Source organism: Phyllobates terribilis, unplaced genomic scaffold (genome assembly GCF_046119375.1).
Source record: "Phyllobates terribilis strain yellow unplaced genomic scaffold, ASM4611937v1 Scaffold_7__3_contigs__length_470593459, whole genome shotgun sequence".
Lineage (NCBI taxonomy): Eukaryota > Metazoa > Chordata > Amphibia > Anura > Dendrobatidae > Phyllobates > Phyllobates terribilis.
In genome coordinates this window covers 111,491,703-111,510,245 of record NW_027362767.1, presented here as the reverse complement: position 1 = coordinate 111,510,245, position 18,543 = coordinate 111,491,703, and the positions used below count along the sequence as shown (strand labels likewise).

At 46.7% G+C, this 18,543-nt stretch overlaps 1 protein-coding gene across 2 annotated transcripts in view; it reads right to left on the bottom strand.

Annotated features, from left to right (window-relative positions):
• The window catches only part of PLA2G4F (phospholipase A2 group IVF), a 114,148-nt gene that overhangs the window by 25,356 nt on the left and 70,249 nt on the right, over positions 1-18,543 (bottom strand). For both annotated transcript variants that reach the window (XM_073639097.1, XM_073639098.1), the window contains 2 exons: positions 15,982-16,096; positions 11,436-11,573 (listed from right to left, as the gene is read on the bottom strand). In XM_073639097.1, the coding sequence (XP_073495198.1) occupies positions 11,436-11,573; positions 15,982-16,096 (253 nt within the window). The remainder of the gene's footprint in view (positions 1-11,435; positions 11,574-15,981; positions 16,097-18,543) is intronic.

The window sequence follows — 18,543 nt, the reverse complement described above, 5'->3', positions numbered from 1 at the left end:
CAGCGTGTGCTCGAGTGACATGCTCGAGTCCCTGCTCCGCATGTTTCACGGTTATTAGACACCCAAAAAAAAACATGCGGGGATCGCTCGTGCATGGCAGGCAATCCCCGTAAAGTTTTTTGGCCGCGAAGCATATGGGGCAGAGACTCGAGCATGTCACTCAAATACCCACGATACTAAATGCATACCAGAGCACCCGATGCAAACTCAAGTAGCGAGCACTTGCTCTCAACACTAGTCGCCATATCGTCATCTTTTTTTCTTACTTTTGAAAAAAATCCCAACCCCAGCCCTAACCCTAGCACAACCCTAGCCCCAGCACAACCCTAGCCCCAGCACAACCCTAGCCCCAGCACAACCCTAGCCCCAGCACAACCCTAGCCCCAGCACAACCCTAGCCCCAGCACAACCCTAGCCCCAGCACAACCCTAGCCCCAAACCCAGCCCTAACCCTAGCCCAATCCTAACTCAAGAGTTTATTTTTGACGCCGTTCCTTGTGCGGTATAAGTGATTAGACGACTTTATTCTTCGGGTCGGTGTGATTACAGCAATGCCAGAATCATATGGGGTTTTTATGACTGACAGCTGTCACACACTAAAAGACGCATTTTTTGTAAAATCTAGTTTTTGCATCGCCATATTTTGAGAGCTATAATTTTTCCAGATTTTGGCAGACAGTCAGTCGTTTTTTGCGGGATGACTTGACGTTGTTATTGGTGCCATTTTCAGGCACGTGACATTTTTTGATCGCTTTCTATTCCGATTTTTGGGAGGCAGAATAAACAAAAACCAACAATTCAGGAATTGTTTTTTTTTTTTTTTTTTTTATTCTGTTCCGCGTGTGGTAAAATTGATGAGGCAGCTTTACTCTTCGGGTCAGTACGTTTACAGCGGTACCACATTTGTATCATTTTTCTATGTTTTGGCGCTTATACACAATAAAAGCTATTTTATAGAAAAAAATATTTTTTAGTATCGCTTTATTCTGAGAGCTATAACTTTTTTATTTTTCGGCTGATGGAGCTATATGGCGGCTTCTTTTTTGCGGGACGAGATGACGTTTTCAGCGGTATCATTTTTATTTATATGCGTCTTTTTGATCGCGTGTTATTCCACTTTTTGTTTGGCGGTATGGTGATAAAGCATTGTTTTTTGCTTGGTTTTTTTTTTACCATGTTCACTGAAGGGGTTAACTAGTGGGACAGTTTTATAGGTCAGGTTGTTCCGGACGCGGCGATACCAAATATGTGTACTTTTATTGTTTTTTTTTAATTTTTTTTATAATAATATTTATTGATGGGTACATTATATTTTTATTTTTGGTGTATTATTTTTTTTATTTTTTTATAATATTTTTGCACATTTTTTTTTTTTTTTTTTTTCCACTTTCACACAGTTTATCCACTTTATTACTTTGTCCCACTCTGGGACTTTCACTTTTTTTTTTCTGATCGCCTGCATGGCACAGGAATGGAGCACCATCCCTATGCCATGAAGGCCGTCAGAAGTGCACAGTGTGAAGATTGCTTGGAGATGCACTGCGCATGTCCAAGCAATCTTCCTGCTCTCTGGTGACCCGGATGTTGTCATGACGACATCGGGTCGTCATGGCAACACCCGGGAAGCCTTTGCAGACTGCGCTGGAAGCCGGAAGAGGAGGTGAGTATCGCCGATCACCTCCCCTTGCCCCCGCAATGCCGCGATCGACTTCGATCGACTTCGATCGCAGCATCGAGGGGTTAATGTGCTGGGAGCGGTGCGTGACCGCTCCCTGCACATAGTACCGGGTGTCAGCTGTGACAATCAGCTGACACCCGGCGGCGATCGCGCCCGCACAGCCTGTGTGCGGGCGCGATCGCGATGACGTACTAATACGGGTCTGGCTCTTAAGTCCCAGGGCACAGACGCGTATTAGTACGTCAGATGTTATTAAGGGGTTAAAGAAAGGCTGTATAGCCTGTTCAAAGTTTACCCCCTGACAGAAGAACAGAAAGTAAGCATACTGATAGGGCAGTTAACTGGTGCGGCCCAGCGGGAAGTAAAGTCTTGGACAGCTGAGGAGAAAAGGACTGTAAGGGGGGTTCTGACCTGTCTACGGGACACCTTTGATACCCGTACCTCAGCAGAAATCAAGATGCGGTTCTATGGATGTAATCAGCGAGCTCAAGATAGCATCAGAGACTATGCCCTAAATTTACAGGAAGCCTTGGGGGCAATTAAGCAAGCTGACCCTGGCAGCGTGCAGGATACCGATAAACTGTTGACTTATCAGTTCATAGAAGGTCTGCTGTCCAGCGCCCACAGAACCCAGCTGCGCCTCATAGCCCTACAGAACCGCGATTTGACTTTTGCACAGTTCAAAGATAGGGCCATCCGGGTGCTCCGAGAACCCGCACCAGGTGGCGCTGTAGTTTCCCGGCGCCCTGCCATCACTTACCACCAGGAGGCAGCGCCCTACCCTGCAGACCTTGTGGGGGTTGATGCGCAGGCAGGCCCTAAACCCATCCCCGCCTGCAAACCTGCACCATCTGGTCCAAGAACTAACAAAGAGTGTTGCTGCATTGACCAGGACCGTACAGTCGTTACAGATGGACCCGTCAGGACCAATTAAGCTGGCTTCCAGTCCGGAGGATGTCCCGTGGCATCGAAGGAGGAGGATCCCGTCGTTCAGAGGGAGGCCCGCCGATCGTTACACTGAGGATGGACAGCCCATTTGCCGCCGTTGCAGCCAGCCGGGACACGTAGCCAGGTACTGTACTTTAAATGGGTCCGACCTGGGGCAGAGGGCCAACCCCCAGGCATAAGGTCACCAGGCCCGTCTAATTGGCGTGATAAGTACGTAGGGGGGACGCCCTGTTTTACCCGTAGTGCTGGACGGTATCCCCATGAGTGCACTGCTGGACACCGGGTCTCAAGTGACTACCATCCCCTATGTACTTTTCAAGCAGTACTGGAGTGACACTGACATAACCCGCTATCCAGACAGTAACTTGAGCATCATCGCCAGCAATGGCCAGCCCGTGCCGCAGGTGGGGTTCAGAGAGATGACCATTAAGATTGGTAAAGTTGAACTGCCGGCACAGGGAGTGATCATTGATCATTGTGGACATTGACCGTCGAGAAAGTCACCCTAAAATAACCTTGGGTACTAACGTGATTGAAAATTGTCTTTCAGAAGTGATTGTAATTGTGCAGCAGGTGGCGATGAATGCGAGCTCCAGCCAACAGAGGGTCCTCCAGAAAGAGATAAGAGCCCTGATGAGACGGCAACAGGTAGAACTGTCTGGTGGTGAGATCGGTAGCGTGAGGATGAGAAACCCGTTACCCATTGCCATGCCTCCCAAAAGTGAAATGATGATCTGGTGTCGGACTGCAATCGGGTTAAGAGGGAGAGACTACCGAGCCATGGTAGAACCCGTGTACTCAGACAGCAGGCCCACCATTTTGACAGCCCGGGGGTGGTTGATGTCCGCCATGGAAGGGTGCCCGTCCGGATCTTAAACATTGGGGAAAGGGAAGTACACTTGCCCCGGTACGCTACACTAGCCAAATTGTATACTGTTGAACACAATGCTGTCAGGGCCGTGGAACCCTTGCCTCCATCTCCCCAGGCGGAGGGTAATGGCTCCCAGAAACCTAAGGAGGACTGGTGCCAGAAACTCCACGTGGGTGCTGACTCCACTCCCTTGCACCAAAAACAAGGAGTCTACCGGGTGGTTCAGGAGTACGAGAGAATCTTTAGTAAGCACCCGCTAGACTTCGGCAGGGTGAAAGGGGTAGAACACCACATCCCCACGGGGAGCCACCCACCAATAAAAGAGAGATACAGACCTGTACCCCCTGCACATTATCAGAACGCAAAGGGCATGTTGAGAGAAAAGAAAGAAGCCGGGGTCATTAGAGACAGCTGTAGCCCCTGGGCAGCCCCCTTGGTTCTGGTAAAAAAGAAAGACGATACCATGAGAATGTGTGTGGACTATAGACAAATCAATCGTATCACCCATAAAGACGCTTACCCGTTACCAAGGATAGAGGAGTCTTTAGCCGCACTAAAATAAGCTAATTTCTTCCCTACTTTGGACCTTACTAGCGGGTACTGGCAGGTTCCTGTGGCAGAGGCTGACAAGGAGAAGACCGCCTTCACCACCCCGATGGGATTAAGTGAATTCAACTGTATGCCATTCGGGCTCTGCAATGCACCCGGGACCTTCCAGAGGCTGATGGAATGCGGTCTAGGGCACCGAAACTTCGAGACGGTCCTACTTTACCTGGACGACGTGATTGTCTATTCGAAGACCTACGAGGACCATCTAAAACACCTGGCAGAGGTGTTCGGAGCCCTGGCAGGCTATGGCATGAAAGTGAAACCCTCCAAGTGCCATCTGTTAAAGCCGAAGGTACAGTACCTGGGGCACATGGTGAGTGCAGAAGGAGTAGCCCCCGACCCCGACAAGGTCACAGTAATCAAGAGCTGGCCAAGCCCCTCTAACATCAAAGAGGTGAGGCAATTCCTCGGGTTGGTAGGCTACTACCGAAGGTTATTCCCCGGGTTCACAAAGATGGCGGCTCCAATGCAGGACCTCCTGATAGGTCAGTCTAAATCCAGAAGTCAAAAGCCACCCTTCAAGTGGGACAAGCCGGAAGAGGAGTCCTTCTGCCAGCTGAAGATGGCCCTCACGGGGGATGAGATCCTGGCCTACCCCGATTATGGCCAGCCTTTTATCCTCCACACAGACGCCAGTAAAGTGGGTTTAGGAGCTGTACTGTCCCAAAACCAACAGGGCAGAGAAAGGGTGATCGCGTGCGCCAGCCGGAAGCTGAGGCCCACTGAAAGAAACCCGGAGAATTACAGCTCCTTCAAGCTAGAATTCTTGGCAGTGGTGTGGGCCGTCACAGAACGGTTTAAACATTACCTGGCCTCCGCAAAGTTCACTGTGTACACGGACAACAACCCGTTGACACACCTGGACAATGCAAGACTAGGTGCCCTAGAACAGAGGTGGATGGCCCGGCTATCAAATTATGACTTCACAATCAAATACTGAGCAGGCAGAACCAACGCCAACGCAGACGCCCTATCAAGAATGCCCCACCTACCTGAAGGAGAAGTGGACTCGGAAGAGCTGGAGGAAGTAGAGCTCCCTGCGTTCCACCGGTATGGGGCCACTCAGTATTCTCACCGGGTAAGAGACAAAGACCTAACCACCGTCATGTTCAACCCCTTACCCCACCACGGCTGGGCTGAAATGCAAGACAGTGACCCTGCAGTTTGCCTGGTGAAAGACCTATTAACCCAGGCAGACGCTAGCCCTGGCCCGAACGCTCCAGAAAAAGCCAAGCAGTTATGGAAGGAGAAAAGCAGGCTATTCCTCTATGAGGGTAAGCTGTGCAGAAGGCTTGTCAACCATCGGACGCACGAGCTGACCTGGCAGGTAGTGGTCCAGAGACGGGATGCAGCAATGGTCCTGGAGGCCTATCATGACAGAGCGGGACACTTCGGGTGAAAGAAACTGGAGTTCCTACTGAGAGAGCGGTTCTACTGTATCGGTATGAGAGGGACCATAGAGAAGTGGAGCAGGGACTGTGGCCCATGTCACCTCAGAAGTAACGACCGTACCAGCCAGAAGACACCCTTGAGGCCCATCGTCACCAGGCAGCCTCTTGAGCTGGTAGCTCTGGACCATGTGAAGTTGGCTCCAAGCCGGTCCGGCTACATCTATGCCCTCACGATTGTGGACCATTACTCCCGGTTCTTGGTGGTGGTCCCGGTTAAAGACTTGACAGCCCAAACAGCGGCCAGAGCCTTCCAACAACACTTCTGCCGTCCACACGGGTATCCGGAACAGGTCTTGACAGATCAAGGTCCAGCGTTTGAGGCGGAAGTCTTCCAGGAGTTCTGCAACCTCTACGGCTGTAGGAAGATTCGGACAACGCTTTACCACCCGCAAACCAACGGGCTGTGTGAGAAAATGAATAATATCGTCATTGATCTCCTCAACACGTTGCCCCTGGAAGAACGCAGCCTGTGGCCGGAGAAGCAGCCAGACCTGATAGACTTGTACAACCATATCCCGGTGAATGCTACCAACTGCAACCCGGCTTACCTGATGCGAACAAGACCAGGTAAGCTGCCTATGGACCTGGAGATTGTAGTCCTGACACCCGAGGACACCTCCCCAGACGCGGACTGGGATACGGAACCGCGGCTACAGTACAAGAAGGTACAGGAGAGTGTGGAGAGGAGTCTGGCTCAAGCAAGAGAAAAACAAGAGCGGCTCTTCAACCAACACGCCCCTGCTGGTCCCCTGGAACCTGGTGAGCAGATCCTGAAGCGGAAGAGAAGGCTTCACAAGCTAGATGACCAGTGGGAGAGCGACCTGTACACAGTACTGCCGTCCAACCACGACAACCCGAAGGTATGTGTAATTACCAAGGATGGAGGAGAAACCACTAGCACTGTCTCCAGAGACCACCTAAAACGGTGCCACGAGCAACTGCAGAGTCCAAGTGAAGATCGAGATGACCTTGAGCCCGCAGTGGACAAGGAGGAAATGGTCAGCACCGTTCTCGGAGAGTTCCCCCGGTCCTGGACTCGGATAAACTATGCCATAGTGGTACCCGTCCTACACTTCCTTCAACCTACCCAGCAGGAGCCTACAGGAGAGCAGGAAGAACAAGAGGAACAAGCAGCCCCGGAGGCAGAAGAACCCATGCCAGCAGCCCAGGAGAGTCAACCCTCTGCTGACAGTGAGCCTGCCATGCCTGCGGTAAGCCAAAGGACCCGCAGACTGCTGCCTGCACTGCCTGTAAATCCAGCTTTTAGCTGTACCCTAAATGATAGTGGGGAAAGCCAGGTTAGACCACCACCAGACAGTGGGTTACGCAGGTCAACCTGGTGCACTAGGGGTCAAGTACCAGCTCGCTGGAAGATTAACTACAAAGTCTACATTTACCTGTAAATATTTAATGTTTTATGGTTGTTACCTGATAATTAATACTGTTTTCCTAGTTCAATGGACTGACAGGTCATGGACACTGAATGGCCGGAACTGAGTTGTAGATAGTTGCACGTGGTGCCCTCTTGTGAAGATGGCCACAGAAGAAAAACCTGTCCGGCGTGGCCTCCTTGTGGTCCAAAGTAGCTACCTTTTACCTTGCCGCCACGCCCAAGGTCAGGAACTTGGGGTTTATAGGGACAGGTCCCCACACTGTGGAAAACTTCACCTAATTGGGTGATATGGACACCCGGTCACGGAAGCGCTGTGACCTTAAGGATAAAATGTACTTGTAAATATGTTATTGTTTATACCCTGTTTGTTGTTGGCCAAAAAGGCTTAGTCCCGGAGTACTAAATTTTACTAGGGGGGAATGTGTCACCCCAGGCCTGGATGCCACAAATATTAAAGGCTGTGTCTGGGAGCAGGAGGGAGGTTCCCTGGTCAGGGACCATTAGCATGCAGCACCTCCTGTTCCATGCCAGTAGGGGGAGCAGGCTGTCCCTATAAAAGCTGGAACTGGGGCAGGGTTAGACAGACCAGAACCCACTTCTGAAGTGTCCAGAAGGGTTCTCAGAGAAGAGGGACAGGTCAGCAGCAGCTGAGGAGTCCGTGAGGCAGAGGAGAGACTGCGAGCCAGGGACAGAGGCGACGAGAGCCGGTCCTGGCTGAGAGAAGTACACAACCGGACATTGGGGTCCAAGGCTGTCAGAGTTGCAAGCCCAGCAGCAGAGAACCAACCCGCGAGGGATTTCAGGTCCCTTGGCCTAAGAAGCCTGGAGGCTCCGCCACACAGAGGGACCAGTACAGCAAGGAGAAGCAAAAGGTACCTAAGGCCCGAGTCGCAAGCCATACAGGCAAAGTACACGGCCAGCTCAGGGACGTGGGCTATTACACCACAAAAAGGGGGATAGTCAGCAAGAGCATAGAGAGAGAACGGTAGGCCTACACACTCACCCTGACCAGTGGGGCTCGCCCGAATGCTCTCAGATACCCAGGCCCATTCCTAACCGGTACTCCTTTTGGGTCAGTAATAACATCTGCAATAAAGACCCTGGACTGTTTGAAGCGGACTCTGAACTCTTACTATTGCGGCCTGCACTATCACCCCCAGCATTCACCTACACTGCCGTGAGGCTACACTCTTCCCGTGGGGAGTTGTCCTACCCCTGTGCTGCACACCAACACCAGCCTCAGTGGTCTGCCTCGCAGCGGCGGTTATCTCTGACCGCAATCCACGGGTAGCGTAGTCGGACATTCCCAAATCTATAAATAGACTGCCACAGCATTTGGTCTGACCACCCTGAGCCACGGGATCGGGTTGCCACTACTACCCCCAGCATCACACAGAAGCCCGGTTCCGGGTGCCCCATGGTCCAGGGGGTGAGTCACTGTGATGGAGCATTGCCCGGCATGAAAATCATGGTTTTCTTGAAAGATGCAGACTTTTTCCTGGACCACTGCTAGAAGAAAGTGTGTTCTAGAAACTGGCAGTAGGTTTAGGAGTTGATTTTGAGTCCATCTTCAACCCGAAAAGGTCCAACTAGTTCATCCTTAATATTACCAGTCTATAGCAGTTCCCCTCCTCCACCTTGTTGGTGTCTGAGTTGAAGTGAAGGCCTGTGCCCGTTACTGATTCAGCCACGGCCCATCTAGCTGGTCCGTCAAGAGTCACTCATCTAATCAGTCCATGAAACCTTTTCAATATATGAAACAAAACTTTTGATAGTTCTGTGATCGGGCCCCAATACCTTAGCAATTTCCAGAGTGTTGCATCCCTCTGTAAGACTTGTAACAATTTTTGGCTTTTCAGAGTCAGTGAAATCTCTGTCTTGGCACATTTTGTCTAAAGACAAAAGGTGCCTAATAATTCTGCACAGCTTCATAAAGGGTGTTGCATCCTTAGGCCTCATCCTCCCTCATTACACTAGTACACATCACCTGATTTGCTTCATCCAATAAGAATTCAAGTTTATATAGCTTGGAGTTGGAAAATCTGCATAAAAATAATATGGTCAAAATACTGTCTCGCCTAATAATTGTGCACACAGTGTGGATAAGAACATGTAAAACTACAGTACATGAATATGTACCCACCAAAAAAAACAAAAGATGTATGTACTTTCCTTTTTATTTATTAATTGCAGTTTATTATTACAAAAAAATTATGGATCATGGATTTCAACTACAATCCAGCAAAAGTGGCCCAACTCAACTTTGCACGTGTAAATCAAAGAGTCAACTTATAGTGGTGTGAAAGTGTTCACCCCCTTCCTGATTTCTTATTCTTTTGCATGTTTTTCACACTTAAATGTTTCAGATCACTAAATAAATTTAAATATTAGACAAAGATAACACAAGTAACCACAAAATGCAGTTTTGAAAGAAGGTCTTTCTTAAGGGAAAAAGAAATCCAAACCTCCAGAGCCCTGTGTGAAAAAGTGATTAACCCCTAAACCTAATAACTGGTTGGACCACCCTTAGCAGCAACAACTGCAATCAACCGTTTAACTGCCAATGAGTCTTTTACAACGCTCTGGAGGAATTTTGGCCACTCATCTTTGCAAAATAGTTGTAATTCAGCCACAATGCAGGGTTTCCGAGAATGAACTGCCTTTTTAGGCTATGTACCCACGATGCAGAAATGCTCCGGATTTTTTCCTGAGCGTTTCTGCATCTCCCTGGCAGAAAAAACGCATGCGGATTGTACATGCGGATTGTACATGCGTTTTCCTGCCAGGGACAAGCGGATGTGAAGTGTTCTTCACTTGCATTTCTGCATGCGGGTTGACAAGCGCTTTCCAAGCAATTTTAGCATCACTTGGAAAGTGCTTGACAACTTGGTCACACTACATAAATCCATGCAAACGGCATGGATTTATAGAGTGTGACCGTAAAGAATGGTAAAAAATAAAAAAAAATATATATACTTACCTTCTGATGGCCCCCGTAGTCTTGATTTGATGCGTCTCGGCTTGCCAGCAGCTTGCGGTACACTAAAGGACCTGCCGACGTCAGCGTCGCGTGACCAGTCACATGACTAAATTACGTCACAGCAGGTCCTTCACACCACCGCGATCTGCCGGCAAGCGAAGACAGGCACACTGGGGGCCATCAGAAGGTAAATATAACATTTATTTTTCTTTTTTTTTTTTTTTTCTTACAGTTTCTATGGTACCCGGGTCCGGAGGAGAATCTACTCTCCTCCAGACCCAGGTACCATCCGCACATTGGAATGCGCATCTACAGATGCAGTGATGCGTAATCCATGCGTTCAAATGCAAGTCAATAGCAGCTAAAACGCAGCGCTTCCGCAAAATAATTGTTAGTGCTGCGTTTTTATCCGCAATGATAATCCGCAGCGGAAATTTCCGCAGCATGTGCATAGCACATGCGGATTATCATTGGGGAACATGGCAGGCCTTCTACCAAGAGTTTTTTAAGAGTTTCTGCAGCGGAATTGCCACTGCGGAAACGCTTAAAAAACGCATAGTGGGCACACAGCCTTAAGGTCATGCCACAGCAACTCAATGGGATTAAGGTCAGGACCTTGACTAGGCCACTCCAAAGTCTTAATTTTATTTTTCTTAAGCCATTCAGAGGTGGACTTGCTGGTGTGTTTTGGATTATGGTCCTGCTGCATAACCCAAGTGCGCTTCAGCCTTTGGTCAAGAACAGATGGCCAGACATTCTCCTTCAGGATTTTCTGGCAGATAGAATTCATGGCTCCATTTACCATAGCAAGTTTTCCAGGTCCTGAAGCAGCAAAACAGCCCCACACCATCACACTACCACCACCACCGCCATCTTTTACTGTTGGTATGATGTTCCTTTTCTGAAATGTTATGTTACTTCTACGCCAGATGTAATAGGACATACACCTTCCAAAAAGTTCAACTTTTGTCTGGTCATTCTACAAAGTATTCTCCCAAATGTCTTGGCGATCATCAAGAGGTTTTCTGGCAAAACAGAGACAAGCCTTTATGTTCTTTTTGCTCAGCAGTGGTTTTCAACTTTGAACTCTGCCATGCATGCCATTTTTGCCCAGTCTCTTTCTTGACAGTTGTGGTAGTAATCAAGCCTGTGTGTGGCTAGGGAAATTGAACTCAGCTTCCCAAAGATGTGATATACCACAGTTAATTTATGCTTTCAGTGGGGGGGGGGGGGGGGGGCAGGGAGGGATCACTTTTTCACACAGGGCCCTGTAGGTTTTGATTTCTTTTTCCCTTAATAATAAAGACCTTCATTTAAAAACTGCATTTTGTGATTACTTGTGTTATCTTTGTCTAATATTTAAATTTGTTTTGTGATCTGAAACATTTTAAGTGTGACAAACATGCAAAAGAATAAGAAATCAGGAAGGGGGCAAACACTTTTTCATACCACTGTATATCTATATATTAGAGGACCCGTACAGTCCTACTGGCTCCTGTTCTCACCTTGTAAAAAGCAAATCTTGGGTTCTTTTCTTCTGTGTATGAGATGCCCCATAAAGAACTCGCTACCAAAGTCTTCAGTTCGAATAAATGCTCCATATTTCCGAAATCCAACTTCATGAGGGGTAAATTCACACCATTCTAAAAAGTAACAAATAGAAAATTTCTAATAGAATATTAAAATTGCAAGCAGCCATGTTCACCAATTATGATGGCCTGCGCTAGGGCCAGATGCACTGATGAAGTCCCTTTTTCCTGTCACCTAATGGCCAAGCCAGTCAGCTGACAAGCTGTGCGTCACTGGATATGTCTCCGACGTGTGCTGTTCCACTCACCTGACCACTAACACAGGTGTCTGCAGTCAGGGGACTGAAGAACATAATTCCATTCATTGCATAGAGCGGACTGCACTGAATCTATGAGGGCAGGCAAGTATGGTTCAGTTTTAAGAACATCTATGTAACTTTTTAAAAAATTGCAATTGATGAATCAGCCACGTGAACACCTATCAAATAGACTTTTAAAAAGATGCAATTTAAAAGAATGAAAAATAGGCGAAAAACACCAAAAAGTAGACTATTAATTGCCAGTTTAGTGCCTTAAAAAAACATTCAAAATGTTATGAAATGTTAGCAAAACTCGAAATTCAGCAAAAATGTTCCAACTTTTGGCTTTTTTATGTTAGTCCTAGCCTGCTTTGTCAATGTGGGCAAGACGTGGGGTGGATATGCCCGCCTGTCTAAGTTAGCAAAATTTATGGCACTTTGGTGGAGTAAATTTCACTATAAATGTACTACACTTCCTGATTGGAGTACCGTTTCTGATGGAGGGACACGGCCGTTGTAAGGTGTGCCCAATTCATTATGTGGCAATGTCCTCTTAATGAATTAGAGGTACAGTACAGACCAAAAGTTTGGACACACCTTCTCATTTAAAGATTTTTCTGTATTTTCATGACTATGAAAATTGGACATTCACACTGAAGGCATCAAAACTATGAATTAACACATGTGGAATTATATACTTAACAAAAAAGTGTGAAACAACTGAAAATATGTCTTATATTCTAGGTTCTTCAAAGCAGCCACCTTTTGCTTTGATGACTGCTTTGCATACTCTTGGCATTCTCTTGATGAGCTTCAAGAGGTAGTCACCGGAAATGGTCTTCCAACAATCTTGAAGGAGTTCCCAGAGATGCTTAGCACTTGTTGGCCCTTTTGCCTTCACTCTGCGGTCCAGCTCACCCCAAACCATCTCGATTGGGTCCAGGTCTGGTGACTGTGGAGGCCAGGTCATCTGGCGTAGCAACCCATCACTCTCCTTCTTGGTCAAATAGCCCTTACACAGCCTGGAGGTGTGTTTGGGGTCATTATCCTGTTGAAAAATAAATGATGGTCCAACTAAATGCAAACCGGATGGAATAGCATGCTGCTGCAAGATGCTGTGGTAGCCATGCTGGTTCAGTATGCCTTCAATTTTGAATAAATCCCCAACAGTGTCACCAGCAAAGCACCCCCACACCATCACACCTCCTCCTCCATGCTTCACGGTGGGAACCAGGCATGTAGAGTCCATCCGTTCATCTTTTCTGCATCGCATAAAGACATGGTGGTTGGAACCAAAGATCTCAAATTTGGACTCATCAGACCAAAGCACAGATTTCCACTGGTCTAATGTCCATTCCTTGTGTTCTTTAGCCCAAACAAGTCTCTTCTGCTTGTTGCCTATCCTTAGCAGTGGTTTCCTAGCAGCTATTTTACCATGAAGGCCTGCTGCACAAAGTCTCCTCTTAACAGTTGCTGTAGAGATGTGTCTGCTGCTAGAACTCTGTGTGGTATTGACCTGGTCTCTAATCTGAGCTGCTGTTAACCTGCGATTTCTGAGGCTGGTGACTCGGATAAACTTATCCTCAGAAGCAGAGGTGACTCTTGGTCTTCCTTTCCTGGGGCGGTCCTCAGGTGAGCCAGTTTCTTTGTAGCGCTTGATGGTTTTTGCAACTGCACTTGGGGACACTTTCAAAGTTTGCCCAATTTTTCAGACTGACTGACCTTAATTTCTTAAAGTAATGATGGCCACTCGTTTTCCTTTACTTAGAATTTGTATTATGGCAAGAAAAAAGCAGCTAACAGTCTATTCAGTAGGACTATCAGCTGTGTACCCACCAGACTTCTGCACAACACAACTGATGGTCCCAACCCCATTTATAAGGCAAGAAATCCCACTTATTAAACCTGACAGGGCACACCTGTGAAGTGAAAACCATTTCCTGTGACTACCTCTTGAAGCTCATCAAGAGAATGCCAAGAGTGTGCAAAGCAGTCATCAAAGCAAAAGGTGGCTACTTTGAAGAACCTAGAATATAAGACATATTTTCAGTTGTTTCACACTTTTTTGTTAAGTGTATAATTCCACATGTGTTAATTCATAGTTTTGATGCCTTCAGTGTGAATGTACAATTTTCATAGTCATGAAAATACAGAAAAATCTTTAAATGAGAATATGTGTCCAAACTTTTGGTCTGTACTGTACGTTACTTCAGGTGTCCCGTTCGTAAAGATTCGAGTGCACAACGCCAGTAATAAAGAAGCACTCCTCCTACCAAAGTTTTATCTTCTTAATACATTGCAATCATCATATTATATAGCACTGTGTTCTTACAATTGCTCATTTTGCCTTTCTACCCACAAAATACTTCTCTTTTCTCTGCTCTAAGTAGAAATAGAAAGTCTCTCATCCCTGCATGAGTCATCCCCCGCTTCAACTCCTGACCCAGCTGCTCCCTCCTTCCCCTGCCAGGCACTTTTGCGGTGACTTATGACTCATATGTAATAGTGGGGAAGGACTTAGCCTTCCCTAGGCACTGAAGAAGCTAAGGAAAATGTTCCCTTAATTAATCCTCCCTGAACTGTGGTAGGCCAAGCTAAGGGGTTAGCTTCAGTGGTCCAGTCAGTAGAGTAGAGGGGGAACTTAGTGCCCGGATCAAGCCTTGAGTGATATAGAGCTTGTTCCTGGCATAATTCATTGTGGGCTGCAGTACCTGTAAACAGCCACAAGATGCCACTGTCCTGGTGCAGATGTCAGGTTGAGTCTGCTAGCAGTGTTACAGACAGGGATGAGTTAATGCTGTGTGATGACAGCTCACTGAGGGTGGGCACATTAGGAAAATCTCTGTTTAGTTTCCAGAATCAGGAAGTGATTCTTCAGTTAGAGATAGGACAGTGACCATTACGGGCAGCCTGAATATATGTGGCTGCTAGGGTAGACGGGAGCTCTACACACTCAGACAGTGGGATCACTAGTGTGAAAGTCTCCCTACACAAGAGCAAGAGTCCTGTTAGCCAGCCGGAGAAACTCAAAGTGTTGAGGACCCGGGGCACTTCTAGTCTGCAGGAAGCAGAAGATAAATAGGACTCCAGGCTAAGACGTGGGGGAGAGATCGGATCCAGATCACTGTTAGTATTACGGAAGAGTCTCTTGGGCTAGAGATAGAGTCACAGAGATGCTTCACTCAAAGAGGGAACCAGGGCTGAAGAAGTTGCCAGCGCCTGTGAGAGAGATAATAACCTGTCGGGCCTTATCCATTATATCTGCCTGTAAATATTGTACATATTCCTCTTCCCCAAGTAAAGTCCAAGTTCTGGTTAAGAACCTCGTGCCCTCTGAATTTATTGTTGCCTTGGTCCCAGAAGAGAAATGCCTGGAGACAGCCGCGATCGGATGGTTTGAAGTAAGTGGAGAGCACCACATACACAGCCACACATCAGAGGGAAGACACGAATTGTCTGTAGGGTGCCAAAGCAAGAGGGAGCTACAGCTTGCCCACGACTACCTCGCTGGGGCACCTTACACATACAGGGAAAATTGACCTCCTGTTTCTACATAGAACTTAGAAGAATTCAGCTAGTCAGTATTTATTCACGTGATGTCATAGACCTAATGGAAAAGAGAAGAATTATCTAGGTAGAAAGGCAAAATGAGCAATTCTAAGTACACAATGCTATGTAATGACTGCAATATTTTAAGAGGATAAAAAATGTGATGAGAGGAGGAGCGCTTCTTTAAAAGGAATCAAACTCATTGGCTTGCAGCCATTATTTCCCAAAAGTCAAAACAGATTTTGGTGCATATAGAAGTCTCATATGTCAGGAACTGTCCGATTCTTATGTTCTGTCACTTGCCATCCACACTTTTTGGAGTGAGTAGTTCCTCCTCTTCAACATTTTGCCATCACTATAGGTGCTGGAACTTACTTTCCTCACACTACCTATTATGCATTGCAGCTGAATTTGTACAACGACTTGCCTGTTGCATAAGCTCTTTCTCATTTATGCCAAGCAGTTTGACAGAAAAGAGTAGTAGTAGCAGGTAGATAAAGATTCGCCCCCACTACCTATAGTCTCTGCTACAAAAGGCAGATTTAATTACTTGACAACCAGGAGAGGACAGTAAGTTAGACAGAAGGAAGACCCCTAGGCCAGCACTTTGGAGTTGTTTTTTTATCAAACCATCTAACTAGAAAGAATATGCAAGGTTCCCAAAACTCTTATACCTGCAAAGTCTCCGCCACTGATATTCACTCTGACATTTACTCCAGCATAGATGGGATAAGGATTCTGACCCCTGCACACACCGTTCTGCTGGTCTGAGAGTTTCACTGGATTATCCTGCAATACAAGGACAATGGGATGCAAATACATCGATTCCGGCCTAATAATGTACAATGTCTATCGTAATTACAGCAATATAAGTTAAGAAGCTGTACTATGCCCATGTGAAAAGGCCAGGGCTACACGTGACATGGGAATTGTGATGTCGCTTGGCAAGATGGCATCTAATGATTTTCTACAGCGCTGTACTACGACATGCAAGCTACCAGGACTGCGACAAGCGACCTCCTAGGACTGCAGTGTTTCTAAATATGTCAGATTTTCTTCTACTGTCTGATTTGCAGCTCTACAATAGTAATGTAACAGCATGGTGCACAAATTACCATATTTTTAAGATTATAAAACACACCCACCCCCACCCCCCAATTTGGGGGAAAAAAAGGAGGAGAGTCTTATAATCCAAAAGGTATGTTACCTGGGGGGGAGGCGGCGGCGGCGGCAGTGGAGTGGGGTCACGGGAGCCAGGGTCGCTGATTCAGGAGGTTGTCGGCAGGGGGAGTAGGGGGATGTTGGGTGCCCCATCCTCTCCGAAGATTTGGGTGAGCGGAGGTCCCCTCTCACGTACATATCCCAGCGGCGGGATCCTGAAAAATGGACGCCAGGGGTGGTGCATGTGCAGATTGAAATCACAGGAGACGAGATCTCGTCTGAGATCTGATCTCAATCTGCGCATGCACCGCCTCCAGCGGCCATTTTTCAGGAGCCCGCCGCTGGGATATGTACGGGAGAGGGGACCTTCACTTACTGGCGTCGAAGTCTTCCTAAAGGACGGAGCCCGCAGTATCCCCCCACTCCTGTTGCTGCCGACCTCCTGAAGCAGCGACCCTGGCTTCTGCTGTGTCCCCGCTCCACCGCCCCCAGGTAAGCTACCGTTAAAATGAAATATAAGGCGCACCACCATTTTATTTAAATTTTTTATTTTATTTTCCACCCCAAAATTTGGGGTGCGTTTTATAATCCGGTGCGGTACACAAAATATGGTAACTTGACTGAGAATTGCTGTCACAACAGATGCTGCCATGCAGCCCCCGGCATACAGGAGAGAAACCTTTGCTTTGGAAAGTTTCTACACAAACCTACACTACAGTATACACACACATCAGGATAGAAGTTTGTAGATTAACATAAAAGATTTAGATTTTTTTCTAAAATAGTGAAAAGCTAGATGTAAAATCCCCAGCACACCGCTGTCATTACTGGTCGCCTCCCACCATCTGTTGAATATCAGAGGCCATAGCTAAATATATTTTCATGGAGTATTTTACATAATTCAGAGGCTTTTTCTTCTAGGGAAAGTCAATCTTTAACCCCTTAACCACCGAGGGTGGTTTGCACGTTAATGACAGGGCCAATTTTTACAATTCTGACCACTGTCACTTTATGAGGTAATTAATCTGGAACGCTTCAACGGATCCCCCTGATTCTGAGATTGTTTTTCCGTGACATATTGTACTTCATGATAGTGGTAACATTTCTTCGATATCACTTGCGTTTATTTGTGAAAAAAAACGGAAATTTGGCGAAAATTTTGCAATTTTCAAAATTTGAATTTTTATGCCCTTAAATCAGAGCGATATGTCACACAAAAGAGTTAATAAATAACATTTCCCACATGTCTACTTTACATCAGCACAATTTTGGAACCAAAATTTTTTTTTGTTATGGAGCTATAAGGGTTAAAAGTTGACCAGCGATTTCTAATTTTTCCAACAAAATTTACAAAACCATTTTTTTAGGGACCACATCACATTTGAAGTCACTTGGAGGGGTCTTTATTTCAGAAAACACCCAAAAGTGACACCATTCTAAAAACTGCACCCCTCAAGGTGCTCAAAACCACATTCAAGAACTTTATTAACCCTTCAGGTGCTTCACAGGAATTTTTGAAATGTGGAAGAAAAAAAAGAACATTTAACTTTTTTCACAAAAATGTTACTTTAAACCCAATTTTTTTTTTATTTTCGCAGGGGTAACAGGAAAAAAATGACCCAAAAATTTGTTGTGCAATTTCCCCTGGGCACGCAGATACCCCTTATGTGGGGAAAAACCACTGTTTGGGCGCACGGCAGGGCTCGGAAGGGAAGGAGCGCCATTTGACTTTTTGATTGTAAAATTTGCTTGAATAATTAGCAGACGCCATGTTGCGTTTGGAGAGCCCCTGATGTGCCTAAACAGTGGAAACCCCCCACAAGTGACCCCATTTTGGAAACTAGACTCCCCAAGGCACCTATCTAGATGCATAGTGAGAACTTGGAACCCCTAGGTGCTTCACAAATTGATACGTAAAAATGAAAAAGTATTTTTTTTTCCACTTTTTCATTTTTATGAATCAATTTGTGAAGCACCTGAGGGTTCCAAGTGCTCACTATGCATCTAGATTGGTGCCTTGGGGGATCTAGTTTCCAAAATGGGGTCACTTGTGGGGGAGCTCCACTGTTTAGGCA